We start from the raw sequence: 23,811 nt of genomic DNA on the forward strand, positions 1-23,811 counted from the left end.
TTTCTGGCTCTTCTGGCCTTTCAAGTGACCCTGGAAAGATTGGCTGTCCGAGTGATGTCGGACAACACGACAGCAGTGGCCTACATAAATCGACAAGGCGGCACTCAGTGCAGAGCTCTAGCCGCGCAGGCCGAACAAATTTGCCACTGGGCCGAGCTGCATGTACAGTCCCTGTCAGCAGCTCACATTGCAGGTCAGAGCAACGTGCAAGCCGAATATCTAAGCAGGCATTAGATCGATCCAGCGGAATGGGAACTAGCAGACGATGTATTCCTGCAGATATGTGCCAAATGGGGCAAGCAAGTGATGGATCTTATGGCGACCAGTTCCAATGCCAAAGTCCCATGCTTCTTCAGCAGACGGGGAGGGATCCTCGCGCTGCCGGGTTGGATGCCTTGGCTCAACCCTGGCCCCTGGGCTTGCTTTATGTCTTCCCTCCGTGACCCTTGATAGGACGAGTGCTCCTGCGGATTCGGCTGCATCCAGGAGAAGTGGTGCTCATCGCCCCGGATTGGCCCAGGAGGCCTTGGCATGCGGACCTCCGACAGATGCTGTTGGAGGTTCCCTTTCTGTTACCTCTGGTTCCGCACCTGTTGTCACAAGGTCTGGTGGCCATGGAGGACGCCTGCCGCTTTGGTCTTATGGCATGGCAATTGAGAGGGCGCAATTGAGAGATAAAGGCTACTCAAATAAGGTAATTTCCACTCTCCTGCAGGCCCGTAAGCACTCCACTTCCGTGGCTTATGCCAGGATTTGGCGCCAGTTTGAAGTCTGGTGTGTTTCAAGAGCGTGTTCTCCGTTGCGGGCTCCTGTCTCGCGGATTCTGGACTTTTTGCAGGATGGTGTACACAAAGGCTTGGCCTATAATTCCCTGCGAGTGCAAGTGGCAGCATTGGCCTCCCTGCGTGGCAAGGTTGAAGGCGTGTCCTTAGCTGCTCATCCAGATGTGGCACGGTTTCTTAGAGGGGTGCTTCGGCTCCGTCCTCCCGTGCGGGCACCTTGCCCAGCTTGGAACCTGGGGTTAGTATTGAAGGCCCTTCAGGAGGCTCCCTTTGAACCGCTTCGGCGTGCTTCAGAGAAAGATTTGACACTGAAGGCCGTCTTTTTAGTGGCCATTACCTTGGCGAGACGGTTGTCAGAGCTCCAGGCGCTGTCCTGTAGAGACCCTTTTCTGCAATTCTGAGTCAGGGGTCACGGATCGGACCATGCCTTCCTTCATGCCTAAGGTGGTTTCAGCGTTTCACCTAAACCAGCCTGTTTTTCTTCCCTCCTTTGTTGAGGAGGAGTTTCCAGGTTCATTTGGGCAGTTGCACCTTTTGGATGTGCACAGGACTCTGTTGCAGTATTAGCGAATTACAAATTCTTTCAGGACCTCTGATCATCTTTTTGTGCTGTTTGCAGGTCCTCGCAGAGGGTCTTCAGCATCTAAAGCCACTATTGCCCGTTTGCTCAAAGAAGCTATCTTTTCAGCATATCTGCTGTCTGGCCGGGCTCCGCCTGAAGCCTTTAAGGCACATTCCACAAGAGCGATTTCCTCTTCCTGGGCGGAAACTGGAGCACTATCTCTTCATGAGATTTGCAGTGCTGCAACATGGGCTTCTAAGCTCTCTTTCGCCCGACATTACAGGCTGGATGTGGCTGCCAGGAGGGATGCGCATTTTGGAGCACAGGTGCTAGCGCGTGGTGTGGCTTGTTCCCACCCTATTTAGGGATTGCTTTGTTACATCCCATACGTAATGGCTTCATCTGCTTGATGACAAGGAAGGGAAAATTAGGTTCTTACCATGATAATTTTCTTTCCTTTAGTCATAGCAGATGAAGCCATGAGCCCTCCCTGTATGATTGTCTGTATTGCAGTGATTTTGATTTTAGGTGCTGTTCTTGTTTCCTGAAGTTATATTCCTTCCTTGGGGAGTTGGAAAACAGTCTTCAGGATTCTTGTTACAGTTATAGGAGGATGAGTTCATTCCCTCCAGTTCATGTTTTGAGAGGATGAGTTTATTCCCTCCAGGAGGATGCAAGTATTCCCTCCGTTTATACAAAGTGGAGGACGAGTTTATTCCATCCAGGAGGATGAGTTCATTCCCTCCTTTTTTGAGTTCATGCCCTTGTTAAGGGGCCATCATTCGCTGTGAGGAAAGTTCATGTTATTCCCATTGCAGTTTGCCATACTGCTTTGGAAGCTTCAAATACTGAAGAGGCAGTGGAGCTAGCTGGCCATGAGGCACTGAGAAAAGTTGAGTGCTCTCTATCTCCCCCTGCTGGTTGATGGCTTCATCTGCTATGACTAAAGGAAAGAAAATTATCATGGTAAGAACCTAATTTTCCCATTTGGACATCAATATCTATATCGCTTTGTGAGAAGTGCACAATAGAGACATGCGTATACTCTCGCTTTCCTTGGTGGAGGGCCTGCTATGCATCCACGAGCCTCAAACTCTACACAATCCAGGATCCTTTTTCTGTCCGCACTCATCCTGATGAAGTTCAGTCTATTAAAATCCTCCACCACCCTATTACAATCCTCTCTGACCACCAAAGGGGCTTCCTGTAGGCCATGCAATCTTCTCCATGTTTTCTTTAAAAAAAATTTTTTTTGTTAAAAACCCACTCATTCCCATTTGGGGCATATGCCCAGACCAGCCAGAGTTTGTTCCCCAAAGAGTAAAACAAACCACCCCTCTATGTCTTTTATTGCTTCTCACTCCCCTATAAAAAGAAAAAACATGCATAGAGTGCCACTCCTGCTTTATCAGAAATTGGTGCAGAGCTATAGTAGCGATGACATACCTGTTCTTTTAAGGTGGGTCTCTTGTATCATTGCAATCATAGCCCTCTTGTAGCATAATTTTGTTTTATAAGCGAATCCATCCCACCCACAATACAAGCTAATATACTGTGCACCTTCTCGGTGCTCTGAAGCTCCTCCATTTCCCCCAAACATCTATTCCACATCCTTTCATTCACACTCTTACACATCCCAAATGTTCCCTTCCTTTCATTGACACCCGAAATGATTGAAGTAAAAGCTGCTCACAGTCGAATCAAGTCTTGATAGGGGTTCCCTGTTTCGCAGATCATTACTTGCTGCCTCGTGAAGACCAGAGCTCTCTTCTCAGTGTCCACGGCTCGCAATATGAAATACATCAGAGCTCCTGAGGCAGCAAATGAACAGCTTTACTTCAGTCATTTCAAATAAGTCACATTTGAGACTGTTTACTAAGCTGACTGTATTGAATATGACTGGATATGCTGTATAGTTAAATTTATTGTGTGCAGTTTGGAGGACCTTTATTTTGAAGTTTTTGAATATTTGAATGGAGTGTTTTTGACCGATGAAAGATGCTGACAATTTATGTATATAGATTGCTACACGTTTTTTTTTTTTTTTAACAGAGGTCTTTTTTTCTCCATCATTTATCTATAACTTTTCTTGAATTCAGGTGTCGTCCTGCTCAGGGAGGTAAAATTCCTAAGTGTAATAAATGACTGCTTCTTGGAACTACTGGTTCAAGAACAAACAAGAGGGGGAGCTATTTTAGATCTATTCCTTAGTGAAATGCAGGGCATAGTACAAGAGGTAACGGTGTTGAGTCCACTGGGAAACAGTGATCATATCATGATCAAATTTGAGCTGATATCTGGAGTGAAGTCATTAAGGAAATCTACTGTAGCAGCATTTTAAGTTTTGAAAGGGCAACTACAATAAAATGAGGAAAATGGTTAAAAAAAAGCTAAAAGGATCAGCCGCAAATGTTAGGACTTTAAATCAAGCATGAACGTTGTTTTAAAAAAATACCATCGTAGAAACCCAGACCAGATGTATTCCACATATTAACAAAAGCAGAAAGAAGAGCAAATGACAGCCAGCATGGTTAAAAGGTGAAGAGAGAGAGGCTATTAAAACAAAAAGAACTTCCTTGAAAGAATGGGAAAAGGATCTGAATGAAGAAAATAAGAAGCAACATAAGCATTGGCAAACTAGATACAAAGCATTAATAAAGAAGGCTAAAAGAATATGAAGAGAAACTTGCCACAGAGGCAAAAATTCACAGTAACAACTTTTTCAGGTACCCCAGAAGCAGAAAGTCTGTGAGGGAATCCATGGGACCATTAGATCATCAAGGAGCAAAAGGGGCACTCAGGAAAGACAAGGCCATACCAGAGAGACAGGGGCCGATGCACTGAAGTCTCCGAAAACAACTGCTTGCTATCTTCACCCTGGTAACAATTACCGAGGTGGAAATAGCAAGCGATTCTCTAAAGACATCGCATGCAAATTAGCTGCATTGCTGCTTGGTAGGGAAAGCTCCAAGGCTTGTGCATAGCAGTCAGTAAGTGTGCCCTGAACAGCTTGTGCAAAAGGGGGGTTAGACCTGGAAAAAAGCCTGTTGTTACCTCTGCTCCTCCAGGATCCCATAATGCCAATCCACTGCGATATGGTGCCTCCTGAGGAAGGCTGAGGAGCAGCCAGAGGCCCCATGGACCAACAAAACAATACTTATGATTAAACTTAATGTGATTTCAGGGTGATCTGACCATCTTAGATTGCTCCAAAATAGAAAACATTGTAACCGCCACAACATACCGAATCTCTAAAATATGCGGTAGCATTATGCAGCACCATACTGAATGACAAACATTATTGTGAATGCAGACTACAATCGCTATAACGTTAAAATAATATAGTTTCCTGTGTTAATGCAAGACATACTATATTAAAAAAATGTTTAAAATTACAATAAGGTGCACCGGTGATGCACTGAAAACTCAGCATTTTCCTCATCGAATTAAAGACGAATAGGAGTTGCTTAAAATACCATTCTTTGGATGAAGATTTCATATAACAATGATAATCAAATTAACGTTCCGTAATAAGAAACGGCATTCCCACCAAAATAAACTGAAGCCGCTAGTGAAGCCACATACATTATTAACCATTCTTAGTACTTCTAAAATATCATTATTTCCTGTGCGCCTGCTTGAGGACAACATTAAAAAGGCAATATACAGCAAAGCTACTAAATCATAGACATACCCAAACCTATGCTGAACATCAAACGCGGCATAGCTGTTGAATCAGAAATGGTGCGCCTTGAATGTTACTTAAGTTTAAATCTAATCCTGATGACCTCAAGCTTGATGTACACTACTTACAAACATGGCATGATCTCATTGATTAGTGCTTTGTTCAGTGAATATGCTGATGTTCTGAGTGATATAAGATCAGGTTGCATGTGTCCTTTACAACATAGCAAATGAGGTAAAGAGAAAAAAACGCTTAAAAGTGCGGTGCAAAATGTTTGCTCATTGTTATAAAAAATGATTGCGGTTTAAAGTGAAACTATTACAGTAAATTTAACGAGTGTGACTATTAAGTGTTTGTGAGATGAATGGTGAATGATACTTGAAACTTGAAATCCTTACACAAAATAAACCAATGGATGTCCATAGTGTGAAAATAAGAGACATAACTCTATGTATCCACACATTTAACAATATTAAGAAAATAATAAGTGGTTCATTAGAAATGATTTACAAGTCAATAACTTTAAGAAGTGATAAGTGAACAGGATGTTTATGAACAGACTTGAAAATGGTTACTAAATCAACATAATGTTAAGAGCATATATCTCAATTGCTAATATGTATGCAATCATATGAAAATAATAATAAGGAATCCCTTCTATATTTCCTAATCATATTTTCAAAATTACACATGTGAACATTAAAAAAATCATTATCATTACATATTGAAAACATACAAAAATGTGTATCTGTTAAATAAAAACTACATCTTAAAAATAATACAACTAAAATTAACACATATAATAAATAAACATTGTAAATGCAACATAACTTCATAAGAGAAACATGGTAAATACAACAGAAATTCTCTTTCAGGCTAATTCCTTCTCATCTATCCAGAAGACCTTAGAAAACAATGGAGGACGAAATAAGCATCATCTACAATGTTCTCTAAAGAAAAACCGATAGATCAATTTCACTATTTAAACCTGCAGGTAAGACAGTATCCATCTCAAAAATTCAACGCTGTTTTTTCTATAATAGAAAGGTATTGGTATCACCTCCTTACTATGATGTTTTCACTACTTGATATACAAAAAAATCTATGTTCTGAAAAAGAATGTAAAAAGTCCACACAGTGTTGGACAAGTGGGGCTGCAACATTACATCTTCTTATATTACTCCTATCATACGTGTTTTTATATTTCTCATAGCCTTTCCCACATACAGTAAGGAGTAGGGACAAATAATACATACAGCTTGTCTGGTATTACAGTCCATGTGATGTCAAAGTGCGTAAATTTTACCTGTCCGTGGATATTTAAATTCTTTCATGATGAGGGCAGAAGCACAAACAAGAACATGGTCCACAGGAAAAGTGGCCTACCTCTTGATTGTCCTGTGTACTAACAATTGGCAATGCTGATGGTGCAACAATTTCTTTAATATTCCTACCATGAGTATATACAGTGGTTACTTTTTTTTCTCTTGAAAGCAACAATGACCTTCCAGAGTATGCCAATTCTTGATTAGAATTTTTCTTATATCTAAAACTAGTAAAAAAGGCCCGTTTCTGACACAAATGAAACGGGCGCTAGCAAGGTTTTCCTTGGAGTGTGTATGTTTGGGAGAGTGTATGTGAGAGTGACTGTTTGAGAGTCAGAGTGAAAGTGTGAGTGTGTGAGAGAGAGAGTGAGTCTGGGTGTGAGTGTGTTTGTGAGAGAGTGTGTGTGAGAATGAGAGTGTGTGCAAGTGTGTATGTGAGACACAGTGTGAGAGAGAGTGTGTGTGTGTGGGCAAGAGAGAGAGTGTGTGTGAGACACAGATTCTCTGTGAGAGTGAGTGTATGACACCAAGCGAGTGTGTGAGTGACTGTGTGGCACATAGAGAGTGAATGTGATACAGTGTGAGACAGAGTGTGTGAGAGTGAGAGTCAGAAAGACATTGTATATGAGAGAGAGAGTGTGAGCCGTGCCCTCCCAATCCATGGCCATCTGTCCCCTGCCCCCTCCATTCATCCTTTTCCAGCAATTCCCCTCTGTCCCTGAGCCCTGCCCTCCCAATCCATGGCCATCCATGTTTGTCTGTCACCTGCCCCCTCCATTCATCCCTATCCAGCATTTCCCCTCTCTGCCTGAGGCCTGCCCTGCAATCCATATCCATCCATGCCCATCTGTCCCCTCCATTCATCCCTATGCAGCAATTCCCCTCTCCCTGAGTCCTGCCCTTCCAATCCATGCTCATCTGTCACCTGGGCCCTCCATTTTTCCCTATCTAGCATTTCCCCTCTCTGCCTGAGGCCTGCTCTGCAATCCATATCCATCCATGCCCATCTGTCCCCTCCATTCATCCCTATGCAGCAATTCCCCTCTCCCTGAGTTCTGCCCTTCCAATCCATGCCCATCCATGCTCCTCTGTCACCTGGCCCCTCCATTTTTCCCTATCCAGCATTTCCCCTCTCTGCCTGAGGCCTGCTCTGCAATCCATATCCATCCATGCCCATCTGTCCCCTCCATTCATCCCTATCCAGCAATTCCCCTCTCCCTGAGTCCTGCCCTTCCAATCCATGCCCATCCATGCTCCTCTGTCACCTGGCCCCTCCATTTTTCCCTATCCAGCATTTCCCCTCTCTGCCTGAGGCCTGCTCTGCAATCCATATCCATCCATGCCCATCTGTCCCCTCCATTCATCCCTATCCAGCAATTCCCCTCTCCCTGAGTCCTGCCCTTCCAATCCATGCCCATCCATGCTCCTCTGTCACCTGGCCCCTCCATTTTTCCCTATCCAGCATTTCCCCTCTCTGCCTGAGGCCTGCTCTGCAATCCATATCCATCCATGCCCATCTGTCCCCTCCATTCATCCCTATCCAGCAATTCCCCTCTCCCTGAGTCCTGCCCTTCCAATCCATGCTCATCTGTCACCTGGCCCCTCCATTTTTCCCTATCCAGCAATTTCCCTCTCTCCCTGAGTCCTGCCCTCCCAATCCATGCCCATCCATGCTCCTCTGTCCCCTGCCCCCTCCATTCATCCATTTCCAGTAATTCCCCTCTCTCCCTGTGCCCTGTCCTCCTAATCCATACCCATCCATGCTCCTCTGTCCCCTGCCGCCTCCATTCATCCTTTTCCAGCAAGTCCCCTCTCGCCCTTCCATGACCCCCCCCCTCGCATCCATGCTACTCTCTCTCCCATGTCCCAGCCTGGCCCGCCCTCTTCTCCCCCCCCCCCCCCCTCCGCATCCATGCCTCGCATCCATGCATCTCTTTTTTTTTTTATTATTCTTTTTAACTTACCTCCGTGGCGGTTCGTGCAGCGAAGCGTCAGGGAAGGAGGCGGCGCTCCCGACGTCTAGCTTTCCCTTCGCTGTGTTCCGCCTTATTTTGAAGGCGGAACACAGCGAAGGGAAGGCTAGACGTCGGGAGCGCCGCCTCCTTCCCTGACGTTTCGCTTCCCGATTTGTTTGTTTTTTTCGCGAGGGCGGGGCAGAGACGGCTGGCTGGCTTGAAGGCTTCACACCACGAATCCACGAACCCTACAGCTTCAGTGACGTCAGATGGCTTCAGGGCATGGCTTCAGGGCTTCAGGGCTTCACAGAACGTTGTCCTCATTAGAACGTTCACGGTGCGTTTTATTATATTAGATTAGAAAACCTCAAACTACGTAAAATATCTAGTGATATTCTGTCTGTAAGTAGCTCCAGTAATGCATCTCTACCTGCAGCTTTTGCCTTTTCTAGACCTTTATTAATACACTCCCCTGTCTTTAAACCTTTTCATCATAGGTTGAGACTGTGTTTCGAATTCTTCAAAATTACAACAGTCTTCTCAAACGTAAAAATTCAGACTATGAAAGGTTTTCCTTAAGACATCTGTTGTGAAAACTGTCAAATTGTAAAAAATGATTTTTGTCTGTTGGCTTTTTATAGATTGTAGTCGCAAATCCATAATCACTCTTCTTTATACAAATAGCCAAAAATGGAGTGGTGTCTTGATGGTAATGCATTGTGAATTTAAGATTCTTGTCCAATGTATTAAGCTGTTCATGAAAAATGATTTAATCTTTCAGTGCTCCTCCTCCAAAATATCAAAATATCATTGATATATTGTTTCCAAAGTCTTATTTCTTCTTGGAATGGATGAGTCTCCAAAAATTCTTTTTCAAAATGTGCAACAGATGATCACAATGTCTGGAGCCATGGTTGCTCCCATAGCAGTCCCCTTTGTTTGTAATATCTGCCTTTGAAACAAAAGAAATGTTCTTTCAGTTCAAGCATCGCCACTTGGATGATAAAAGAAGTTGGAACTATGAGATGGTTTGTACGATTATTCAAAATGTTAGTCAAAATAATCAATACCTCATCCTGAGGTATGTTGGTATAGAGCCCTTCAGTATCAAAAGTGACAAAAATGATGTTACTAGTATCACCATCAAATTCATGTAATAATGTAATGACATAAGATGCATCGCTTACATGTGATTTAACATGAGGGATAAATGGTCTGAGAAAAGCATCTACAAACACAGACAAAAGTTCTAATAATGAACCAATAGCTGAGACAATAGGAGGCATATTTTCAAAGCACTTAGACTTACAAAATTCCATAGTAACCTATGGAACTTAGTAAGTCTAAGTGCTTTGAAAATGAGCTCCTAGGTCTTCTAGGGGGCCGAGCAAGCGATTTGTGGACTTTAGGTAACATATATATTGTTGGCATCACAGGATGTTCGACCATGAGGAACTCCTTTTCTTTAGGGGTCAAGAAACCAGATGTGAATCCAAAATTAATTCAAAAATTTACTTTGTTCTTCAGTCGGATCCTCTTCTAGTAATTAGTAAAAAGTGTTATCTGACAATTGTAATTGAACTTCATCCACATAAACTCTTGTATTTAAAATAATGATGTCTCCTCCTTTATCTGCTGGTTTGATAGTAATATCTGTCTTGTTTTTGAGGAACATCAATGCTTCCTTTTCATCTCTGGAAATATTATAATATCTTCTCTTCTTTTTGTTCTCAAATTGTGTGACGTCTCTCATCACACATTTATGAAAAGCGGCTGTAAGTGGGCCCGTGGGGCCAGGGGGGATCCAACACGATTTCTTTTTCACAATACAGTTATCGTCTTAGGATACTGCTCTTTCTGAAAACTGTGTAATTTGAAGTTTTCTTTCAAATCAAAAGACGTCAATTCTGGTTTGCAGTGAGTCATAAACATCTGATGGAATAAATTTAAGACGTGACTGTATATCTGACAAAGTTATGTCAGATAGATTAATTATCGGCATGTCACTGGATTATTGTTCCATCGTTGGTAACTGTTTATTCTCCATGGTCTGCCTCTTCCTCGTCCTCTCTCCTGGAATTCCATTCTGTTCATCATGTTGTAGTCTCTCCTGGGCTTCCTGGTTCTGCTGTTCATTTCCCAAATCTAATTTAAAAAATGATCATTGGACCTGTCATCATCTCTTCTATTGATGAGTGTAGAATCGTGTCTTGGGGTTGAGCAAGGAGATATGAATAACTCCTCTGAGTCATTTCTTATTCTTTTGCATGCCCTTTCAGTAGTAATTCTGAAAGCTTCCTCTTCTGTTTGTGTATAGTTTCAGATATCAACTCACTTCTGAAACTAGTCTTCCGACCGTTTTGATCTGTGTTTTTGGAACTGCCCAGGGGTAAATATTTCCCTTTTTGTAGTAATCATCATCACATTTAACTTTTTCATACTTATTATGTTTAATCTCCCTCCTAAAGTTACCTATTTTATATTGAACAGAAGCCATATGTGTATCAAAACCTATATCCTAAATCTTAAGTTTATCAATCCTTTCATTTATTTCTGAGTTTAAAGTATTGACCTTCTCCTTTGATGTTTCTATTAACAGTACTAAGAATGGCTAATATTTTATGTGGCTTCAGTTTATTTTGGCGGTAACAAAATTTCTTATTACAGAACGTTAATTTGATTATCATTGTTATATGAAATCTTCACCCAAAGAATGGTATTTTAAGCAACTTAATTTAATGAGGAAAATGCTGAGTTTCCAGTGCATCAACGGTGTGCCTTATTATAATTGTAAACATTTTTTAATATAGTATGTCTTAGTCATTCACACAGGCATTATATTATTTTAACGCTATAGCGATGGTAGTCTGCATTCGCGTTAATGTTTGTCATTCAGTATGGTGCTGGGTAGTGTTACCGCACATTTTAGGGATTAGGTATGTTGTGGTTATGGTGTTTTCTATTTTGGAGCGATCTAAGATCACATCAGGTTTAATCATAAGTAATGTTTTGTTGGATTTTGTTGTACTCGGATTTTCTCGCAATCTGATTTTGTCTTTTACATCATTTATGGATCACAGAATGCATAAAGATTCATTTGTAGTAATGACTACATGTTTTTTTGTTTTTAACTCTATATATAGCCTAGTTTTGATATCACATGTTGCATGTTGTTGCTGAATTCTTACATCTTTAATATTTATTTGATTCTTTTTTAATGTGTGCTTAGGGCATCTATTTCACATTCATTTAAACATACGGATTTCTTTCCTGTGCCCTTGGAGGGCAATCTTAATCTGAGAATTTTCAAAGACTCACGTTGAGCCTTATTTTTCATCTTTTAAATTCACATTCATTATTCGTACACTATGGTTATGTGGTTGTTGTATTTCAGTTCTGTGGTTCATCTCTCTGTTTCACCACACATGTAACTAACTCATTACTTTAAATATATATTAATGTATTTTAATCATACACATTGTATTTAAAAATGTTAATGGTTTTCAACTATTGGTTATTTACAATCATTTATTTCGATATGTTTGGGATATTAATATATTTGTCTACATATTGTATGAAGTGTGTTTCAATGTCAGTTTTGTTATGTATTTTTCATCTGTGTATTCGTTTTTATATAGTTTTTTTAATTTTATTATATTTCATTATTTTATCAACTTCATTTTTTAAATTTTGTTTATTTATTGACTATGTAACATGTATTTCTATCATTTTTGATGTAGACCCCTGAGGCAGCCACTTCACGCCGAAACACATTCCATGTCGGGTCTTTGTGTGACTGATCTACGCTGTGCAAATAAAGATCTTTAGCCCAATTATTGAAGGTTCTTGGCACTTTTTTTGTGGTTTTAGACTGTGTTCTATGCCTTAGAACCCTCTCTGTGTTGTTTTCAGAAATCTCAATTAACCCTGGAAGACATACTGAGCCAAATCGACAAGTTAAAGAGTGATAAATCACCTGGACTAAATAAACATGATTTAATGAGACAGTCAGTATGGGTTCAGCCAAGAGAAGTCTTGCCTCAACAATTTGCTTCATTTCTTTGAATGAGTGAATAAACATGTGGATAAAGGAGAGCTTTAGATTTTCAGAAAGCTTTTGACAAGTTCCTCATGAGACATTCCTGAGAAAATTAAAAAGTTGTGGGATAGAAGGCAGTGTTCTCAGTGTTCTTTTGTGGATTAGGAATTGGTTATTGGCCAGAAAACAAAGGGTAGGGTTAAATTGCCATTTTTCTCAGTAGAGGAGGGTGAATAGTGAAGTGCTGAAAGGATCTCTGGACCAGTGCTTTTTAACATATTTAGAAATGATATGGAAACCAGAATGACAAGTGAGGTGATTAAATTTGCAGATGACACAAACCTATTCAGAGTTGTCAAAACACATAAGGACTGTGAAAAATTGCGCAAAGACCTTAGGAAATTTGGAAGACTGGGCATCAAATGGCAGATTAAGTTTAATATGGACAAATGCAAAGTGATGCACATTGGGAAGAATAATCCAAATCATAGTTCCATATCATCAAGCTGATCAATCCATAGACTGGTGGGTTGTGTCCATCTACCAGCAGGTGGAGATAGAGAGCAAACTTTTGCCTCCCTATATGTGGTCATGTGCTGCCGGAAACTCCTCAGTATGTTCTCTATCTCAGCAGGTGGTGGTCACACACAGCAGCAGCTCTGGCTAGGCCTCCAAGCCTAATTTTTAGGTTTTGTTGAGGCCTGGGGTTGAGGGCTCTTTTGAGCAAGTGCAAACCTGGTGGTGCCAGGTCCCTCCTTTTCTCCCCCCTCCCGCTGGCTCCGTTTAAAAAAAAAAAAAAAAAAAATTTTAAACGTCTTTAAAGGCGTTTAATTCGACGTTTCTTTAAACGTTCATTGCAGCTACTCACTGGGACACCAGTTCGTTACAGCTCGGAGCGGCAAGCAGGTAATTTTACCTTTTTATAGCGGGCAGGGGGTTCCCCGATTCTTCTCCTCGTGGCAATGGCGTCGGAGGGCGAGGGCGCAAAGGGTCGCTCCCCGGATCGCTGGAGCGCTTCTAGAGGGGATGCGGGGGTTTTACAACCTGATTCGCCCTTGATGGGTGATAGTTTAGTGACCGATGAATGTCCCGGTCGTTCCTCCGGCGTGGCGGTTTTTTCCCGCCATAAACGCCCATCCCCCGCTCCTCGCCTCCGCCATCTTGGCCGGCCACGCGGCTCGGACGGCTTCTTCGTGGGCCGCCCTTGAGGTTGGAGACATTAATGCCATGAACGCCCTTAATTTGGGCGACGGCACAAAAGCGGCTAAAGTTAAGCGCCGTTCTTCCCGCGCGGCTCCTTCACGGAGTTTCGCGCCGGACGCCATTTTGGATGCGCAGCATGTCTCTCCCCCGCTATTGCGAGCGCCGGTTGAGAGTGCGTCTAGGGCTGTTGCCCAGGCTGCGGAAGTGCACAGTCTGGGGGGTTTCTCCCCCGAGTTTGTTTTGCTGCTGCATCAGGCTTTCCTCATGCAAAACGCTGCCCCTGCTCCCTCTTCTGATAAAGAGGTTGAGGTTCCCAGAGGTAAACGCCCTCGGGTTGATTTCCAGGCCTTGGAGGACTTTTGTCTCCCCCGATGTAGATGAGGGCAGCGTGTCTGAGGTCTCCCAACGATCCTTTGCGGATTCCTTGGAGGAGATAGATCCCCGCTCGGATGGAGCGGATGACCCCTCTGCAGCGCGGCTTTTTAGCCCAGAGGATTTGCCCAACCTGTTGTTACAGGCCATGGACACTTTGAAGATTTCCTCTCCGGAGGACGTCTCTCCCTCAGCCCCTGTTGGCTCTGCCATTATGCTGGGGACGAAGCGCCCGCCTAGAACCTTCCACGTGCATGATGCCATGCACACCTTAATTGCGGCTCAATGGGATGTCCCGGAAACGAGCCTTAAAGTGGCTAGGGCTATGTCCCGCCTCTATCCTTTGGCTGTGAGTGAACGTGAGGCCTATCTGTGGCCTACCGTGGATTCTTTAATCACTGCGGTGACTAAGAAAACGGCGTTGCCGGTGGAAGGTGGCACGGCCCTAAAGGACGCCCAAGACAGAAGATTGGAGGCGGCCTTAAGGTCGTCCTTTGAGGCAGCTGCTTTAAGTTTGCAGGCCTCAGTTTGCGGCTCCTATGTGGCCAGGGCGTGCCGGACTATGGTGCAGCGGGCTTCCCCCTCGGATCATTCCTTGAGGGCTGATTGGCCGGCCCTGGAATCGGGCTTAGCCTATTTGGCAGACTTGCTGTATGATGTCTGGAGAGCCTCAGCTAAAGGCATGGCTCAGACAGTCTCTGCGCGGCGGTGGCTTTGGCTGAAACATTGGTCTGCTGACCACGCCTCTAAATCCCGCCTGGCTAGATTGCCTTTTAAAGGCAAGCTGCTCTTTGGGGTCGAGCTGGACAAAATCGTGACCGATCTCGGCACGTCTAAGGGCAAGAAATTACCAGAGGTCAGGGCTCGGGTTAGTACTCGTCCCGGTACCTCCAGAGGACGGTTGCAGGAAGCCCGTCGGTACCGCCCGGGCAAGTCGGGTTCCTCTGCCCCCTCTTCCTTCAAGAGGAATTTCTCCCCCAAGCAGCATTCCTTTCGCAGAGACCGCCGTCCCGGAGGTGCTCCCTCCGGTCCTCCCCCAGGGTCTCGTACCCAATGACGGGGCCTTGGTCCACGCCCCAGTGCAGATTGGAGGACGGCTGTCCTCGTTTCTGGGCGAGTGGACCACTATAACTTCAGACGCGTGGGTGCTGGAAGTCATCAGAGACGGCTACAAGCTAGAGTTCTGCCAACCCTTAAGAGACGGGTTTGTACTCTCTCCCTGCAAGTCTCCGGTCAAGCTGTGGTAGTGCAGCAGACCTTGGACAACCTGATCCGCCTGGGTGCGGTCGTTCCGGTGCCAAAAAATCAGATTGGCAAGGGACGTTACTCCATTTACTTTGTGGTTCCAAAGAAAGGAGGTTCTGTCCGGCCTATCCTCGACCTCAAAGGGGTCAATCGGGCCTGGAAAGTGAGGCACTTTCGCATGGAGACTCTCCGCTCTGTTATAGCGGCAGTGAAGGCAGGAGAGTTCTTGGCTTCCTTGGACATCAAGGAAGCGTACCTGCATATTCCCATCTGGCCTCCTCTCCAACGCTTTCTGCGTTTTACAGTCCTGAGACGACACTTCCAGTTCAGAGCCCTCCCTTTCGGGTTGGCTACTGCTCCGCGGACCTTTTCCAAAGTAATGGGGGTCATAGCGGCCTTCCTGCTAAAGGAAGGAGTACAAGTCCATCCTTATCTGGACGACTGGTTGATCCGAGCCCCCTCTTATGCAGAGTGCGGCAAAGCTATGGACCGGGTAGTTGCTCTTTTGAGCTCCCTGGGATGGATCATCAACTGGAAGAAGAGCCAGCTGCGCCCGACTCAGTCCCTGGAGTATCTGGGAGTTCGATTCGACACCCAAGTGGGCAGAGTGTTCCTGCCAGACAATCGGATTGTCAAGCTTCAGGCTCAGGTGGACTAGTTCCTAGTAGCCTCTCCTATTCGGGCTTGGGACTACGTGCAGCTGTTGGGCTCTATGACGGCCACGATGGAAGTAGTGCCCTGGGCCAGGGCTCATATGAGACCACTACAGCTATCTCTGCTGCTGCGCTGGACTCCGATGTCGGAGGATTATGCTGTGCGCCTTCCCGTGGACCCAGCAGTGCGCAAGGCGCTGAGCTGGTGGACGCAGACAGACAAGTTGTCTGCAGGATTGCCTCTGGTGACCCCAGAGTGGATTGTCGTCACGACAGACGCCTCTTTGATGGGCTGGGGAGCCCACTGCTTGGGAAGGACAGCGCAGGGGCTCTAGTCTCCTGCAGAGGCAAGTGGTCTATTAACCTCCTGGAACTCGGAGCCATTCGGTTGGTGTTATTGGAGTTCATCCCGGTACTGGTGTTGAAGCCTGTACGGGTCCTGTCGGACAATGCCACGGCTGTGGCCTATATCAACCGCCAGGGAGGTACCAAGAGCGCCCCTCTAGCCAAGGAGGCTATGAGTCTTTGCCAGTGGGAGGAGGTGAACCTGGAGCAGCTTTCAGCGGCCCACATTGCCGGAGTCATGAATGTCAAGGCGGACTTTCTCAGTCGCCATACCTTGGAGCCCGGAGAGTGGCAACTATCTGCTCAGGCGTTCTTGGACATCACGAAGCGCTGGGGCCAGCCGAGCCTAGATCTGATGGCGTCATCGGCCAATTGCCAAGTGCCGCGCTTTTTCAGCAGAGGACGGGACCCTCGATCCCTGGGAGTAGATGCTCTTCTCCAACAGTGGCCGACACAAGAGCTCCTCTATGTGTTCCCGCCCTGGCCCATGTTGGGCAGGGTGCTAGACCGGGTGGCAAAGCATCCCGGCAGGGTAATCCTGGTGGGTCCGGATTGGCCCAGACGTCCCTGGTATGCGGACTTGTTCAGGCTCTCAGTCGACGATCCTCTGCGGCTGTCAGTGGAGCAGGGCCTGTTACATCAGGGTCCCGTGGTGATGGAGGATCCCTCTCCCTTTGGTCTTACGGCCTGGCTATTGAGCGGCAGCGTCTGAGGAAGAAGGGCTTCTCAGACAAGGTCATCGCCACTATGCTGAGAGCGAGGAAGCGCTCTACTTCTACTGCTTACGCCAGGGTTTGGCGTATCTTTGCAGCATGGTGTGAAGCAGGCTCACTTTCTCCCTTCACTGCTCCAATTTCTTCAGTGTTGGCGTTCCTGCAAGAAGGTCTGGAGAAAGGCCTGTCGCTCAGTTCCCTTAAAGTCCAGGTAGCGGCTCTGGCTTGCTTCAGGGGCCGCCTGAAGGGTGCTTCCCTGGCTTCGCAGCCAGATGTGGTGCGCTTTCTCAAGGGAGTTAATCACCTGCGCCCTCCTCTGCACTCAGTGGTGCCTGCGTGGAATCTCAACCTGGTGCTAAGAGCATTGCAGAAGCCGCCTTTGGAACCCTTGTCGAGGGCATCTCTGAAAGACCTGACGTTGAAAGCAGTCTTTTTGGTGGCTATCACTTCAGCCAGAAGAGTTTCCGAGCTCCAGGCGCTCTCATGTCGAGAGCCTTTTCTGCAGTTCACTGAGGCAGGAGTGACTATTCGCACAGTGCCTTCCTTCCTGCCCAAGATTGGTTCTCGCTTCCATGTGAATCAGCAGCTCTGTCTCCCTTCCTTTCGTAGGGAGGACTACCCAGAGGAGTACTCCGCTCTTGAATATCTGGATGTGAGACGAGTCATCATCAGATACTTGGAAGTGACCAATGATTTCCGGAAATCGGATCATCTGTTTGTCCTGTTTGCAGGTCCTCGTAAGGGTCTGCAGGCTGCTAAGCCTACAGTGGCAAGATGGGTCAAGGAAGCCATTGCAGCGGCTTATGAGGCTCACTCCACGAGAGCTCAGGCGGCCTCGATGGCAGAGGCCGGATCCGTCTCCTTGGAAGAGATATGCAAGGCGGCAACGTGGGCTTCGGCTCATACATTCTCCAAGCATTACCGTTTGACTGTGGCTGCACGGGCGGAGGCCCGGTTTGGAGCTTCAGTGTTGAGGTCAGGGATTTCTATGTCCCGCCCTGGGTGAGTACTGCTTCGGTACATCCCACCAGTCTATGGATTGATCAGCTTGATGATATGGAAGGTAAAATTATGTATAATCATACCTGATAATTTTCTTTCCATTAATCATAGCTGATCAATCCATAGCCCCTCCCAGATATCTGTACTGTTTATATTCTGGTTGAATTTTAGGTTCAAGTTTAGCCTTCAGTTACTTCAGGAGGACTTCGTGTTCAAGTTCTTCTTTCACTTGGATTCTTCAAGAGTTGAGACGAGTTTGTGTTACAGTGAGCTGCTGCATTCCTCTCCCCTCCGTTTTACGGGGCTGGATTGAGACATAAATTCTGCCGGCACTCCCTCCCGCTTCGTGCGGCTGTAGGGCAGCTTTGTACCCCTCCCGCTTCGGCGGTGTTAGGGTCAGTCAGCTCCTCCCGCGGTTGCGGTTGCAGGATAAGCCAGATCCCCCCGCATCGGCGGGGTGGTGTCCCTCCCCCGCTCCGCGGGGATGAGCTGGACGGATTCCCCTCCCCCACTTGTGTGGGGATGAGCTGGGTTAATTCCCCTCCCCCGTTTCGGCGGTGGTGAGCTGGGCAGAGTGTCCCTTCGTGGGTGTAATTCTCTAAGTGCTGAGTCCTGCGGATGGAGCTTTGATATCGACATACTGAGGAGTTTCCGGCAGCACATGACCACATATAGGGAGGCAAAAGTTTGCTCTCTATCTCCACCTGCTGGTAGATGGACACAACCCACCAGTCTATGGATTGATCAGCTATGATTAATGGAAAGAAAATTATCAGGTATGATTATACATAATTTTACCTTACCTGATGCTAGGGTCCACCTTAGGAGTCAGCACCCGAGAAAAAGGTCTAGGTGTCATTGTAGACACTAAAATATTCTGCCTAGTGTGCAGTGGCAGCCAAAAGGAATGGGATAGTAAATAAGATCAAGAATATTATGCCTCTATATCACACCATGATGCAGCCTCACCTTGAGTATTGCGTTCAATTCTGGTCACCATATCTCAAAAAAGATATAGCGGAGTTAGTAAAGGTTCAAAGAAGAGCATCCAAAATGATAAAGGGATTGGAACTCCTCTCGTTTGCGGAAAGGCTAAATAGGTTAGGGCTCTTCAGCTTGGAGAAGAGACAGCTGAGTGGGGAATATGATTGAGGTCTACAAAATCCTGAGTGGTATAGAACTGGTAAAAGTGAATCGATTTTTTTTTCACTCTTTCAAAAAGTACAGAGATCAGTGGACATTCAATTAAATTACATGGAAATACTTCTAAAATAAATAGGAAGAAATATTTTTTTCATTCAAAGAATAGCTAAGCTCTGGCACTCATTGCCAGAGGATACGCTAACAGCATTTAGCATATCTGGGTTTTTAAAAGGTTTGGACAAGTTCCTGGAAGAAAGGTCTATAGTCTGCTATTGAAATAGACATGGGGAAGCCACTGTTTGCCCTGGAATCGGTATCATGGAGTGTTGCTTCTATTTGGGTTTCTGCCAGATACTTGTGACCTAGATTGGCCACTGTTGGAAGCAGGATACTGGGCTAGATGGACCATTGGTCTGACCCAGTATGGCTATTATGTTCTTATGATGCTTAAGAACTTCTATCCTAACAAAGCAATTGTAGCCACTGAGCCCACACCAGCACTCTAAATTCCAGATATATCATTCTCCTTACCCAAAACATTGGGTCAATATTAAGTCCTTCCCTCCACATTAGCATTTTTGAATGAGATTCACTGTCAGTTTAATATAAATGTCCATTCCATTTTAGTCCAGTTGGATTCTGTGCAGTTTTCCTTAGCTAAGTGTCCCAGTTAAGCCTCAGAAAAAAACATTAGAGATGATTGACTTTTTAGTCTCTTTCCCCTGGCTGGAATTCATTACTTGATGAATTACTTGTTACCAGGGCTCTCAAGATGTGGTCTTTCACTAGGCTACCTTCCAGCAACACCTTCCAAGCTTCATGGTTTTAACCTTATATGAAATCCCCTCTTCTGCTGGTTTGTCAACCAAATCCTGTTCGGTTTTCAAGCACTGCGAAAGCTGGAGGAGCGGCGCCACTTCACCAGCCGGTGCCATCTTGGTTACCCCCTGCTGTTTGTTGCTGTTGTGGAGAATAAGCAAAATCCTTAAGATTTGTTCACTGAGAGAGCGACATTCCGATGTTTTACGACACAGTAAAGTGAGATCTATCTGGTTGTGCACAATTGAAAACTAATTACACCTATTGCATGGGATAATGGTGGATGAAAAAATATCGCTGGAAAAACTCTTAAGTTCAAGCTGCCATCTTGGGTGATGATGTCACTTCCTCCCATGCCAGGAATTCTCATGCATACTTGCATAAGAAGTCCTGGCATTCTGCTCAGAGCCAGAAATGAGCAGTGGCAATCCATTTATTTGGCTGGTGGGACTTGGTATCCATGGCAGCAAAGGTAAAGGAGTTCGGAAATACCAAGGGTGGCCCTTCTCAAAGCTGGAGATTTACCACAGCTATTCTAGAGATTGATGGCCAATGAATGAGGTTTTTCTTGTGGGCTCCAGCCATATCTAAACCCAGTTCTGGCAGACGCACATTCAAAAACTGACATATACATAATACATCTAAAACTTAATTATTATTTTCTCATTTCCATCTTCCAACATTTCAGACAGCAGATGTACAGATCAGGAGGACCCAAAGCAGTCCAAAACAAGTAAAGTCAGAAACATAGTTTATACCTAATTATTTAACCACCCTTAGGATTCACCTTTGGGTGCTTAAAAAAGCACAACCATATGTATGTAAGGACTGGATAAATGAATTAAAACAAAAGTTTAAAGCAAATGCCCTTAATATGTATTAGTAGCAATAATAAAACAGTGATAGAATATTCACAAAGCAAGCAGCCTGAGCCAACAGATTTATTTTCCATTGAACATAATTAACTTTGTATGAACTTGGCGACTAATAGTGTGCAAACTGGACAATGTTGGCACATTTAGACTGACTTTGGACAGAACTTGTGCATGAGAGAAGCCCTTCCCTCATTATTCAATATCTGTATTTGAAATAGTAGTAATAGAAAAGGCAAGTGCATTTTTATAATATATCACTGCAATTCACAAAACAAAAGCAGCAAGTTCCCACATGCTATCTTTTTCTTTTGATGTAGGCACAGGAAAAAAAGATATTTAAAGGCTCCTAGGTTTCAACCTAATTTTTTTTTAAATTGTACTTACAAATAGTAAGTCTGATTGTTAAGTACCTGATTCTCATAACGTGATGTCTGTTTTAGTGGCCCTTTACTAGGTGAAAACATCTCTGCATGAATACAGGGAGTCCCTATAACCAGCTTCTTCTAATGACACAATGATTTAGAATTTGGGACAAATTAGTACTCTAACCAATGAAACTAATACTTTCCTCTGTGTACATCCCTAGGCTGCACAAGCCGGCATGTTTAAAATGTTTAAGTGTGAGATAAAATAAAAATGCCTATCAACAATAAAGAACGACAGCGTGGATAGATCAACTTACTTGCACCTCCTTGCATCTTTTTGTTCTGCCGTGTTTAATTTTTTAAAGCAGTGCTGGCACTCTTTGGCAAGAGCAGGCTGCTTCAGCCAATCCCAGATGCCTACCTTCAGCCTGTCCCGCCCCCAAGGGCTGAAGGAAGGGCCCCCGGGATTGGCTGAAGCAGCCTGTTCCTGTTGATGTGTGCCAGCACTGCTTTAAAATAATTTAGTCATGCAAAAAGAAGGTGTGGGGGGGGGGGGGGCAAAGAAAGAGCACAGAGCCAGAGAGGTACTGTGGGGGGGGGGAGGCAGTGGAGACTGGGAAGAGAAGATGCACAGAGCCAGAGAGGTACTGTGGGGGGGACAGGCAGTGGGGACTGGGGAGAGAAGATGCACAGCACAAGCCACGGGAGGAAAAGGACAACAACGCCGAGAGGGAACCTAAGTAACCCGAGCTCACATTTTGGAAGCCGGTTGTTAAAGTGCCTCGGAAAGAATAGCTGCCGATTCAGTCTGTGATTGAGGAGAGAAGCTAGATAAAAACCCTTCCACTCTTCAGAAGATGGTGTACATATATTGAACCATGTAGAACTGATAAGCTGCAGTTCTTGCAGATGAAATCTTTTTTTCAAGATGGTCCAACAGTCTGGGATCCTCGCCAGGTGGTGTATTAAAAAAAAAAAAAGATTCTCTGCACCTTCATTGGTGATTCAACTACTACGGAAGTATGAGACAGCTGAAACTTGTTGCATTTAAGCTTTGGTTGTACTTTATATTTAGGGTTTATAATCCTAAGTATGTGTTTGAAATTTTAGGGATTTATTTTAGAGGCAATTAGGTGCTTTCCTTGGGTTGTAAAAATAGGGTTTGATATCCTGACATTGCCCAAAAAAAATTGTAACTTTTTTGGTGACTTCCCTTCAGTGACCCAAAACACAGTTTTCTGGACCTAAGCCACCCGTCTCCAAGCCCCAACATCAGAATCCAGCTACTGGCTCTCTGGACATTGTGGAGATTGTGCTGTCTGTAGCTGTAAGGGAACAAGCTTACAGAAAGCACAGAGTGTGAACTCGCAGGGTTCAGCTGCAGCAAAAATGTCTTTTTCTGGAACAAGCAAAGAGAAATAGGAGAAAGAGCTATAGCTCAGCCCTTTGAACTCACACTTAAGGCTGCTGCTGCTGCTGTCTGTAAGCTAACTCCCTTGGAAGGAGAGGACTGGAGCGGACACTATTGCTGGGGCAGGGGCAGACAGTGATATTGCCCCCCCCCCCAGGCAGTAAGGGTCATGCTCACCCCTCCTATCCATTTGTCGTTTTCCTTTTTCCTCCTATCTTCACTTCCTCCAGTGCATTCATCTCCCACACTGATCTTTTCCTTTCAGTTTTCTTCCATTTATTTTTCTGGCTGTCCTGATTTTTTTCCATTTTTACCATATAGTTTTCCTCTACAGCTTTCCATCTCTTTCTCTAACCTTGGCCAAACAAACCTATCTCCAGCCCTACCCCAAGCTCTCCAATTGCTGATACTGTGCTGGGCAAAATATTGATGGGGCCATGGTCCTCTCTGGCTCACCCTATTCTGCTGCCTATTCATCCAGCATATCACTCCTTTCCCCTTTCATCCAGCATCTCCCCTCTCTATCCCCTCCCCCTTCAATCCAGCAACTCTTCTCTTTTCTTCCCTAGCCATCTCCCCTTGGCATCCTCCGTTGCCCACCACCCCCTCCATCTAGCATATCCCCCCTTCCATCCAGGCATCTCCCCCTCTTGCCCCTTCTATCTAGTCTGTCCTCTTCCATAGCCACCCCTAGCATCATGTGTTGCCTCTACCGCTCAATCCAGCATGTCCCCTTTTCCATGTAGTGTCTCTTCTCTATCCACCCCCTACCCTTCAGCATCTTCTGTTGCCTTCCTCTCCTCCATCCAGCATCTCCCTTTCTCTCTCCTCACCTTCCATCCAGCATCTTTTCTCTCATCTTCCTTATCCACCCCCTGCTCCTCAGAAACTTTTGTTTCCCTCCATCCAGCATCTCTTCTCTTCTTCCCTATCCACCCCAGAGGATAGCTTGGGGGCTTAAGGGGAGCAGTCGCTCCCCCGAATGGATTTTAAAGAAAACAGCACCTACACCGATGCCAGCTGTTGTCAGTCTGGGGTTTGTTTGTTTTTTTAATTTGCAGTATTGACCCTCCCCACCCAAATGGCACCCCACCCTCTCCAAGTGCAACACTGCTTTTGTGGAAATAGGAAATTGTGTCAGAGGGGTGGGATACACAGAGGGAAGGATCTGACGCCAGCTCAGTCAGCAACATGTTATACACTGCAGGGGCCGCTAAACGAAAGAGGTTTGATGGTCGGGGAGAGGGAGAACAGAAGTGCTGCTGCTGGACTCAGGGATGTGGGTTGAAGGAATAAGGAGGTACTGGATGGGGGAGT

At 45.2% G+C, this 23,811-nt stretch overlaps 1 protein-coding gene across 1 annotated transcript in view; it reads left to right on the top strand.

Annotated features, from left to right (window-relative positions):
• Window positions 1-23,811, top strand: part of GKAP1 (G kinase anchoring protein 1) — a 282,106-nt gene that overhangs the window by 252,566 nt on the left and 5,729 nt on the right. Inside the window, exon 12 of the mRNA XM_030193693.1 lies at window positions 5,905-6,023. Coding sequence (XP_030049553.1) covers window positions 5,905-5,997 — 93 coding nt within the window. The 3' untranslated portion in view covers window positions 5,998-6,023. The remainder of the gene's footprint in view (window positions 1-5,904; window positions 6,024-23,811) is intronic.

Source organism: Microcaecilia unicolor, chromosome 2, assembly GCF_901765095.1.
Source record: "Microcaecilia unicolor chromosome 2, aMicUni1.1, whole genome shotgun sequence".
In the NCBI taxonomy this organism is placed as follows: domain Eukaryota; kingdom Metazoa; phylum Chordata; class Amphibia; order Gymnophiona; family Siphonopidae; genus Microcaecilia; species Microcaecilia unicolor.